Raw genomic sequence first — 10,669 nt, 5'->3', positions numbered from 1 at the left:
TACTCTCCCTGGTGGGTGAAGGGGTCAAGGGGTCGACCCGCGCGGGCCACGTACCCAGATCACCCAGGTAGTGAATGTCCTGCTGTGTCTCCTCCTCAGGCTGATGCTGAGGGAGCTGGGGCCCTGGGCGTGCCACATGCGCTGGCTGATATGGGCCATGGCTTTCTTTGGGTCCATGTACGTCTTCCTCTTCCACGAGAGGTAACCCCCCCCCCCCTTCCCCTCCAAAGTGTTTACAGCCAACACTGCGCAGCTGTTTGAAGCAGAACCGATGACACAGAGGATTACGCAGCAGACCGGAGGTGTTGTGCTTTTCAGCTTTTCTTTTCACGCCGTCTGTTTCCCTCCCTGCAGGTACAAGCTGGTGGAGTTGCTTGGCTACGTGGCGATGGGGGTCGCCCCCGCCCTGGTCATCCTGTCGATGGTGAGCAGGAGCACAGGAGCACTCATCCGAGGCTTCTCTCGCTGCAGCAGACCTCCTGCTGTGGTGGAGGAGTCCGTATTTAGAGAAGCAGACACGTTGTCGCCCATTAGCTTCACTTCCAGTTAGTGTAGCTTTTATTAGATTGTAATATAATATACTACAAACATTATATATAGTCCTTATTTTTATTATTGTGTATAAATTCCATGAAAAGAACAAAACCAAAACATCTCTAGTCTGTCAATTCTGTTCTTGTCTGTGGTTCTCAAGCCCATTCGTTCCTGTGGAAGATGTCAATCTTTAAAAAGGAATCAGAAATTTGTTATTGCATTATTATATTTTCGGTCAAACTGATGGCTCAGAATCTATATTACATTTTTATTTGCAATTTTAATAACATATGATTGGGGATTATTTTCTACAGCAGATGAATTCACAATTTGACAACAAAAAATCTGTGTTCTTTGGGAAACAGTAAATGTAAAACACAAAATATTAACAATCTCAAAGTAAAACTCAAGTTAAAACTTGCAAAAGTCACTAAAGTCACTAAGAATCTTCCACCACAGCTTCTTTTATTAGAGAACAATAAAGATTATTTGATCATTATTACATGTATTTCTATATAATGTTTGCACCTTCAAATAAATGTTGTGGAAAGTGTTTTTTTATTAGTTTGACCTTTTATATTCTTTAATAACCAAAACTTCACTAATGTGACTGTTTGACCTGTTACAGGTGGAGCGTGCAGGTGTGTGTGAACTGGCGGTGGGAGGAGTCTTCTACGTGGTGGGCGCGGCCTTCTTCAAAAGCGATGGCCTCGTCCCCTTCGCCCACGCCATCTGGCATCTCTTCGTGGCGGCGGGAGCGTGCTGTCACTATTACGCCATCTGGAGGTACCTGTACTTACCTGGGCCGCCGCTGCAGACGTCAAGGTGACTAGCCGCTCTCACCTGAGAGCATCATCATCTTCATCATCATCACGCGGTTCCACACCGCGGGACTGACTTGAGAAAAGTGAGTCTCGGTCAGGAGTGACAACGACGTATCTGACTCATGAGGCTCCACCTGAGGGACGGTGCTGACGGGGTCCGCCCCGACAGCTGCAGGTGACACCTGGGACCATCAGTCATGTCAACATGTTAATTATAGAGCCGACGGAAAGCAAATACACCTTTAAATATGTCAAACCCATTCCCTTAATCAACCATCTCAGTCACAGAATCTACGATGTCCAGTCTGTGACCTCACCTGCTGACCTAGCGCGGGTTACCTGACTCCTCCCACTTCCATGTTACAACCAGGTGAGGTGCTCTTCCACATTGGTGCTAACCCCGACTTTATTTTAGTTTTGTCCATTTTGCACAGCGGCAAAATTCAGAAATATAAATCAGCGCCCTCGCTTCCACTCCATAAACTAACACTCATGTTCTGAGCTCGACTCAGCCCCCCCCCCCCTAAATGATGCACACTGGCTCTTTAAGGCAAATTAAAATGATTCAATATTTTAGTGTTAAACCCGTTTTCTACATGCATTAATCAGCTGGTTGGTTGAGTTTGTCCAATGAGCTCCTCACGATCACAACATCCACGCACCCTGCAGCTGGAACGCACAACGTACCTCAAACTACGTCGTTGACTTTTGGTATAAATTGTTGGTTCGTGGGATATTTCGAACACGGCATCGAACACGCGGGCGGCTTTATGGCCTACGTGCTGGGCGACGCGGTGATATGTAGTAACAGATGAGATGCTTCTCCTCCAGATTAAAGGATACGTGGCCTCAGTAGAAGTGGTCCATTTGTGATTTACACTTTATATGAATCTACCCAAAAAAAAGAGAATAGTTTCATAATTTACCGTCACGTTATTTGAAAGATGAAAAGTCTAAAAGTCTTCCGGGTCATGTTATGTGGGTCGTGTATGCGTTGACTTGTTTAGAAGACGATGATTGAGAGTTGTTTGTTTTAAGTGATGCACTCTGAGCGGTTTCCTATCAGCAACACAATATTCCCGTTACATCCTCAGATGACAGAGTTACACAGGGGCATTTCAGACGCCATTTTTAATATTTACAGTCTTCATTTGTATACTTCTTTCTCCGCTGTGTCGACCACACCCCCAGGTTCCCCAAAACCTCTCGTGGTTAACCTGTGGGCGTTTACTCAGGAAGTGAGCTTATCTTCTTCTTTCTTAAAACAAAACAAAAAATCAGATGATCTATTTTGTAAAATTGTATTTTCACTGAATTAAAGAATAATCATGATATTATTACACGAGGAGGAGTCTGTGTATTGTGTGGGTGCCAAAAAATGTTTCATCACATCAAGTGTCAATCAAATAATAATGTCCAAAGATCACACAAGAGGAATCAGGGTGTCCATTTCATGGGGGAACCTCAATGTGCAAATTCAAATGACAACGTGTCAGTGTGTGTGTGTGTGTGTGCATCACTGCAAGTGTGTGAGGTTGGTGAGGGCCCGCAGTCGCAGCGGCATGGCCACATTGGTGTCTCTGTGCCACTGGGGCGTGGTGACCAGCGGGGGCGGGGTCAGGACGCTCTGAGCCACACCAGGAGCCTTCAGCAGCGACCACAACTCCTCGCCGCGCGTCACTATGGCAACGAGGTCCTCTTCATCCGAGCACCAGGCGACTGGCCCGCCTCTGGTCACCGTCCTCAGCTTGGAGAGGAACAGAGACACCCTGAACCGGACACAGACGCACAATTAACGTGACGTCGCACGGGCCCGTATGAGCGACGACAACATGTCGTGATCTCACCTGGGTATGAGGTCGTGCGATCGCGACGCCAGCTTGGCGAGAGCGCTCATGAGAGAGGTGACGACTCTCGGGGCGGGGCAATCGGCTCCGGGCGGCGGGCCGGATGAAGTGATCTCAAACAGCACCGCCTCCAACGTCTCAAAACAGGAAGTGATGAGCCTCACGGAGCAGCGGGAGTCGCACGACACCGAGAGGTACTCGCCCAGCACCCACACCTGAACGACACGCACACACACACTTCATCTCAGGTGGTTGTGGTTCATTTAGCTGACGTATGATCCTTAAACCCTCGGTCTCATGCAGACACACTACACAAACAGGTCGTTACCACGTGTGTGTAGATTTCCTCTTTGCTGTAGACCTTCGCTGTGGCGCCAGCGAACTCCAGAAGCTCGTGAGACTGGTCCACCACCAGAGATGGGTGGAGCTTGCACAACCTCAGCAGGTGGCTGCTGAACACCCTGCAGAGAGAGAGAGAGAGAGAGAGAGAGATTAGGGTAAAGACATACAGCAGACCACTCGTTTTGGTATACCTCTGTATCTCTTTATTGTATTTTGGGATGTTGAGCAGGAGGCTGCTTCTCTCCAGCATCACTTGAACCAAGTGGGCTAAAAGCTTCTCATCAGCTACCTACACACACACACACACACAATGTTGAGCTGAAACTAAACATCCAGCATGTTAATGCTCAGTAGTTGCGGTCGTGATTAACTTTACCGCGACGACTGTGTTGAAAAAAATGTGCAGCAGCACGGGGACAGTCTGGGCACAATGAACAACTCTCGGCCAATCAGCAGTCTCCGCCAGCTGCTCATGGAGCGTGCTCAGTCGGTCGATGGTGTCACCTGAAAGAAAAGTGAGTCACGTACTAAATGCTGCTGTTACCATATAGACAAGTCATTAAACTACTGAATGTCATAGCTATCTACATCAGATGAAAGCATTTATCTTGGAATATTCCTTAATATTCTTTTTTTTTTAAAGTCTTTAATTGTGTAACCGTGGTTACCTGAACCCGCTTCCCCTCGAAGCAGGAAGAGGAAAAGCCCTCGGAAAGATTGGCTTCGAAATGCATCAAGTGACAGGAGGCCATGCCCCCCTGACTCAGAGATGGGCAAACAAGTTGACCTGCAACACACACACACACGCACACACACTACGTGTTAAATCAGTCTATTAGGTAGTTTGAACTTTAAAAAACACACATGCTAAGAGTTTTGCTCTGGCGTGTGGGAGCACCTGACTTGCAACACCAGTGTGGCAGAGAGACAGGGCAGGTCCAGCAGAGTGTGGAGAAGCTCCACTGCAGTTCCAGCGGTCACCAGAGAGGGCAGCAGATCCACAAAGTCATCCACCACCGCCGGGCTGTCCCACGCCAAGAACTGGAGAAACAGACGGATGAAAGAAGGCTCGTGCATCCCTCACGTGGCGTCACGTGCACAGAAGGTGTGTGTGTAGAGTTTACAACACTCAGAATGATCCTTATATCCCCGTCTGGAGGTTTTCTTTCACCTTCAGCAGGTTCGGGAAGGAGTGGGAGTACCGCGGCACTCGGAGCTGCAGGCTCTCAAGGTTCAGTCGAAGGAAGCGCAGGAGCTCGTGTGCCAGGTACTGGTTGTTGAACAGCTCGGCCGGGAAGCGCCCAAACACCAGCGTCCACACACACTCACAATCCACCGCAGCCATGTCGCCTGGATAGGGACAAGGACACCGGTTAAACATCATGAAGCGCTTTCGTCATCAGTGAATGGAGCCGCTGAACCGTCAGCTTGTGTGAATGAGTTTCTGTGTGTATAGATGTGACGACACACCGTGGTTGAGGTAGAACTGAGCGATGGGCAGCAGGACTCTGGCAAACGACAAGTCCGAGCTGAGCCGGCCGAACAGCGCCTTAATGCACGGGAACGTCCGGTAGACCAGCGAGGCGTCCTCGCCACACACGCAGTCCAGGATACACACCGCCTCCACCAGACACTGAGCGAGGAGACACGACACACGCAATCAGGAAACCCGATGGTCGGATTAAGAGAAGAAGAAAAAAACGGTCCGTCTGTGTTTTTACTTTTTTCTTCTTCAGTGTCAATCCTTCAAGAAGTCTCTTTTTACTCTATTTTTTATAATTTTCCTACATTTCCCAAACTCGCCGTTCCATATGCAGTGAATTGGTAACAGCAGAGGGACAGAAGAGACGGAACCATTAGACACGGCACAACTTGACTTGTGAATAATAAATACACCAAACAGAAAAACAGGTGAGATGGTTTTATCCCCTTAATATTAGTGAAGTTCAGTTTGTCTCAACACACGGTGTTTAACATGGATTAGTGTCCATCGACAGGACGATGAGGACACGTAGGTTGCTGAGTTCGAGAAACTGAACCTGTGTGTGTGTGTGTGTGTGTGTGTGTGTGAACCATCCATTTCAATGGTGCTTATAATCGCTACACAGACTCACCGCTTTCTGCAGGTCTGCGTCTGTCCTCTTGTGAGCCGCTGAGACGGAAAGAAGAAGAAACATTAAAACGATGAGGAAGATACAAAGTACTGATAATCAAGAACACAGGACGGCTTATCTGTTACCTCCTTTTCATACACACACACTTATACACTCTTACACACACGCACATACACACCCACATACATTCACACATCCACTCACGTAAACTCACACACACACACACACACACTCACTGCGGTCGCTCTGCTCGATGAGGCGTTGGCAGTACTGGAAGGCCTTCTCCCTCAGACGCTCCTTTGGAGGCAGCAGCCGGCTGGAGGACGAGGTCGCTGAAACCATGGAAACCACTGACCCGTCCACCTCCGACCGGTCATCTGCAACACGGGAGATCAGCATTGAGAGGTCACGACTCAAAACCTCTCAGGGGTGAGAGGTCACGACTCAGAACCCTTTTGACGAATCCGAGGTTTCTTTTCTTTTGGTGGAAATCACAACAAACGCCTTGATTTATGGAAAGCAAAGAAACTCTAATCAGAAGGGACTTCTCATTTTAGCCACCGTAATTACTTGATTTAGTGACTCGTTTTGTATAATCAGACACTTTGTTGTCATTCAAGGAAACTCCACCGGGCCGCGTTAGACGGTTTAGATCAGAGTGAAGTAGAAAGGTTTAGAGACAGTTAATCGGTTAATTTGGTTAATCATTGCCGCATCCCTCTAGAAAGATGAGAAAGTAACACTTGGAAATATATATACACACACAGTGTACTTTGATTGAATTATGCATGAAGATTGAAGACCAAGAACTCACAGGAGAGTCGAGATCAAACAATCAAACTCACCAACAGGCAGAATCTGATTTCCTCCTCATAAAACACACTTTACCACGAGCAACATGAGCTGCAGCTTTACAGCTCGTGTTTTAAGCGTGAGCGACCGCGTGCGGCCACCGTCAGTTTATTAGTCATTCATCGCCATTATTCAGCCACGATTACGAACTCAGCGGGAGATTAAAAGGAGGAGCAACAAGGCCCCGAAAGCCAAAAGATGTAGAGCTGATGTGCAGGGAAGGGCCACGAAATGTCTTACCATGAGAAAAGGAGTGTGAGAGGGAGAGGGAGAGGCTGAGCTGCAGCCTGTTCGCTGGAGAAGATGACAACACAGAGCAGCGGATGTGAACGACGCTCTGAGGCCGACGCTCCTCGTGTGTCCTCTGTCGCTATGACGTGAAGCGAAGAGCCTCTCGAGCGGCGGGAGGCTAAATGGTTCTGTTGTTTTGGTGGGAAGGTCATACCAGTGTCAGCTGTGTTGTTGCCGATGGAAACGGAGTGGTAGGTGAGGAGCCAATGGCGGAGCATGGAAAAGGAGTAGACGTTCATCCACTGGTCCTCGGTGAAGCCCTGGCCCACGCACAGCACGGTGAAGAAGTCCCCCGACACCGTCCCATCCAGCTCCGCTGTCGGTACCGGCTGAGACAAAAATAAAGATAACTAGAACGGGCACTCGGTAGAGCGCATACCTTCGCATATCACAAGATTGGGCATTGAATTATGAACATGTTGGCATTAGTTGCATGCCAATTGGATATAAATTGACCGCGCTATGGTAAAAAGAAGATGTTGACCTTTCCATGACCTTGACCATGACCTTTGACCCGATTGATCCCAAAATCGAAACAAATGGTCCCCGGATAATAACCAATCATCCCACCAAATTTCATGCGATTCGGTTTAAAACTTTTTGTGTTATGCGAGGAACACGCATACAAATAAATAAATAAATACACGGCGATCAAGACATTACCTTCCGCATTTTCAATGCGAAGGTAATAAACAACAAATAAGTAAAGCTTGACGATAAGAAGAAAACAAATAAAAATATATTCTCCACTTTTTACACGAGTTAAAGAGTCGAAAGCAGAGGCGGGATGTGAAAGATGCTCACCTGTCGTGACCTGGGCCCTGTGAAGAACCCTCCGGAGGGAACGCCGCCTCCCTGATTGATGCTGGCGTAGCGCAACCAATCAACGAGCTTCTTACTCAGCAGGGTCACGTGATCTGCGAGTCAGGCGGAGGGAAGGTCAAAGGAAGACGATTTATGGGCGTGTGACATTTTCTTGATCACCGATTGGATTGCCGGTTACCTTCGGTGAGGCACTCCGGGCTGCGCGTGAGGACGGCGTTGAGCATCGGCAGGGTGTGCGTGAGCGAGTTGGCCGAACCCTCCGACGGTCGGCTTTCCAGACCGCGGAGGAGCTGAGCGCAGAGAGACGACAGATCGGCCCTGGATGCCGCCTGTCGGGGTTCAAGTGTGCGGGACATAGATCGGGTCATTTGAAAACACAGACCAAAACGACCCATGTTACATTTTACTCTTGTAATTTATAGAAATAACTTGTTGTTGTTGAAGGATTTTCTCAAAATCAACACCGTGTTTTTAAGAGGCAACAAACAAGCCTCTTAGAATCTCATGTATTTCTCAAAATAGACCTGGTTGAAGCCAGAAAAACAACAACAACACACATGACTGCACACCTGTGAGAGCAGCAGGGCGGCAGCATGACTGTTCAGTTGAAGGACGTTGTCCTGGTTGTAGTTCACTTCCTGGCCAGGTGGGGGCACTGTCTCTCTGAGCACAGCCGAGCTCATCACCTGAAACTGCTCCGTAGGGGACGAGAGGAGGGCTTTAAGTCTCTTGTGGAGCTCTGGGGGCAACCTGTGACGATCAGAGGAGACGTGGAGCAGACGTGAGTTCACCAATCAAAGCAAGCAGAAGCTCAACTCTGTGAATGTGCGTTTGGGCAAGACAGAGGAGGTGAGATCACAACAGAGATTACATGTGGAGGGAGGGGGAGGAGTTGGGAGATTGAATGCAATGAGGACAGGAAAGGGACTGGAGAGAGGGCTAGTGCACAGGAAAGGGACTGGACTGAGGGCTAGTGCATAGGAAAGGGACTGGAGAGAGGGCTAGTGCACAGGAAAGGGACTGGAGAGAGGGCTAGTGCACAGAAAAGGGACTGGACTGAGGGCTAGTGCACAGGAAAGGGACTGGACTGAGGGCTAGTGCATAGGAAATGGACTGGAGAGAGGGCTAGTGCACAGGAAAGGGACTGGAGAGAGGGCTAGTGCACAGAAAAGGGACTGGACTGAGGGCTAGTGCACAGGAAAGGGACTGGACTGAGGGCTAGTGCATAGAAAGGGACTGGAGAGAGGGCTAGTGCACAGGAAAGGGACTGGAGAGAGGGCTAGTGCACAGGAAAGGGACTGGAGAGAGGGCTAGTGCACAGAAAAGGGACTGGACTGAGGGCTAGTGCACAGGAAAGGGACTGGAGAGAGGGCTAGTGCACAGGAAAGGGACTGGACAGAGGGCTAGTGCACAGGAAAGGGACTGGACTGAGGGCTAGTGCACAGGAAAGGGACTGGACTGAGGGCTAGTGCACAGGAAAGGAACTGGACTGAGGGCTAGTGCATAGGAAAGGAACTGGACTGAGGGCTAGTGCACAGGAAAGGAACTGGACAGAGGGCTAGTGCATAGGAAAGGAACTGGACTGAGGGCTTGTGCATAGGAAAGGGACTGGACAGAGGGCTAGTGCATAGGAAAGGAACTGGACTGAGGGCTAGTGCATAGGAAAGGAACTGGACTGAGGGCTAGTGCATAGGAAAGGAACTGGACTGAGGGCTAGTGCACAGGAAAGGAACTGGACTGAGGGCTTGTGCATAGGAAAGGGACTGGACAGAGGGCTAGTGCATAGGAAAGGGACTGGACTGAGGGCTAGTGCACAGGAAAGGAACTGGACTGAGGGCTTGTGCATAGGAAAGGGACTGGACAGAGGGCTAGTGCATAGGAAAGGAACTGGACTGAGGGCTTGTGTATAGGAAAGGGACTGGACAGAGGGCTAGTGCATAGGAAAGGAACTGGAGATAGGGCTAGTGCATAGGAAAGGAACTGGACAGAGGGCTAGTGCATAGGAAAGGAACTGGACAGAGGGCCTGTGCATGGTGTCCGTGGTGCCGCTTACTTCCTGGTGTACTTGGTAGCAGACAGGATGAGGTGCAGCCTCTGCAGGGAGTCGACGGCCTCGTGTCCTAGCTCCTTCCCCTGGAGCAGCTTCCCCAATCTGCTGAGAAACTTCAGCAGCTCAGACTCCTGAATCTCTCTGGAAAGGACACACAGTGCAGCTGGTTTTATCTCTGAAAATATGTATGATTTAGTCATATTAATGTGATGTATTGCTTCAACATTTCACTGACACAGGATTAAATCAACTCAGTATGAGATCATTACTCAACCCTTTAACGAGGTCATCAGTTGTGCAACTCAACACCTTCTTTTCGACAGTTTACAGCGATTTACGTTTAATAAACCCACCAGGTGCCCTAATGAACTCACATGTGAGCCTCCCGACAGGTGACGAGCAGCTGTTAAAGTAAACATTACAAGTTTAAGTCGTAAAATAAAAAACACAATGGGGGTTTGACAGGAGACCATAGCTTTAGCCTCGTTAGCTTAGGAGAGGAAACGAGCGGAAAGGAGCCGAGGAGACTAGCTGCAGGCGGCGGAGGACGTTATATTTATGTTATTGTGTTCTTACCTGGCCTGTTTGATTAAACTCTCCGAGCTGTGCGCGTACATGATGAGAGACGGGCTCGCATTCCTCTGATATGCTCTGTGTGTGAAAGGTAAACAGTGCGCTCGCAAATGGCGTCCTGACGGAAGCACATGACCGTCACGTTGGTTCCTTCTTCTCTGAGTTACGGAGGTGGAGCTGCAGCTCACTCACACTTACTATATAATACGCAATAAATCACGTAAAAACATCTCCAGTCCATGATTGTTCGAACAACAACCAGATTGTTTGTTTCACTTCTAGGAAATATTTTACTTAGAATACTTCAATTTGAATTCAACAGTTTAATATGTTAACAATTATATTGAACACGTGCATTTTACTGTCATACAAATTATCCCGAAGTAGCATTTTGTTTGAATCTTATGAGGACCAAAT

General features: G+C 48.6%; 2 protein-coding genes across 4 annotated transcripts in view; one reads left to right on the top strand and one right to left on the bottom strand.

The window, feature by feature from the left end:
• The window catches only part of mmd2a (monocyte to macrophage differentiation-associated 2a), a 7,348-nt gene extending 4,645 nt beyond the window's left edge, over positions 1-2,703 (top strand). The window contains exons 4-7 of the mRNA XM_056406629.1: positions 1-11; positions 100-201; positions 355-424; positions 1,163-2,703. The exon at positions 1-11 is cut by the window's left edge and continues 64 nt beyond it. Coding sequence (XP_056262604.1) covers positions 1-11; positions 100-201; positions 355-424; positions 1,163-1,363 — 384 coding nt within the window. The 3' untranslated portion in view covers positions 1,364-2,703. The remainder of the gene's footprint in view (positions 12-99; positions 202-354; positions 425-1,162) is intronic.
• On the bottom strand, positions 2,472-10,348 carry ap5z1 (adaptor related protein complex 5 subunit zeta 1). Of its 3 annotated transcripts, none has more exons than XM_056406626.1 (18): positions 10,256-10,348; positions 9,683-9,820; positions 8,199-8,379; positions 7,808-7,958; positions 7,609-7,721; positions 6,959-7,133; positions 6,754-6,807; positions 5,898-6,038; positions 5,662-5,699; positions 5,018-5,180; positions 4,719-4,897; positions 4,446-4,588; positions 4,216-4,334; positions 3,924-4,051; positions 3,739-3,836; positions 3,534-3,666; positions 3,206-3,420; positions 2,472-3,127 (listed from the first exon to the last, which is right to left on the bottom strand). In XM_056406626.1, the coding sequence occupies exons 1-18, from the start codon at positions 10,294-10,296 to the stop codon at positions 2,875-2,877; spliced, it is 2,463 nt and encodes an 820-aa protein (XP_056262601.1). In that variant the 5' UTR covers positions 10,297-10,348; the 3' UTR covers positions 2,472-2,874. The 3 variants fall into 3 exon arrangements, with proteins under 3 accessions (XP_056262601.1, XP_056262602.1, XP_056262603.1); XM_056406627.1 differs by having other exon boundaries at positions 9,683-9,781; XM_056406628.1 differs by lacking the exon at positions 6,754-6,807.
• Between the last annotated feature and the right edge of the window lie 321 nt (positions 10,349-10,669).

The sequence above is a fragment of the Pseudoliparis swirei genome, chromosome 23 (genome assembly GCF_029220125.1).
Source record: "Pseudoliparis swirei isolate HS2019 ecotype Mariana Trench chromosome 23, NWPU_hadal_v1, whole genome shotgun sequence".
Taxonomy (NCBI): domain Eukaryota; kingdom Metazoa; phylum Chordata; class Actinopteri; order Perciformes; family Liparidae; genus Pseudoliparis; species Pseudoliparis swirei.
Note: the sequence above shows the minus strand (reverse complement) of the source record. Positions and strands in the feature narration are given on the sequence as shown.

Excerpts from the sequence above, each read along its gene's own strand:
- ap5z1 (XM_056406626.1), bottom strand. The coding sequence starts at position 10,296 with ATGTACGCGCACAGCTCGGAGAGTTTAATCAAACAGGCCAG. Across the intron at positions 7,959-8,198 it reads CCGCCCTGCTGCTCTCACAG|GCGGCATCCAGGGCCGATCT; the intron begins GTGTGCAGTCAT and ends GAACCCCGACAG. Across the intron at positions 3,667-3,738 it reads TACAATAAAGAGATACAGAG|GGTGTTCAGCAGCCACCTGC; the intron begins GTATACCAAAAC and ends CTCTCTCTGCAG.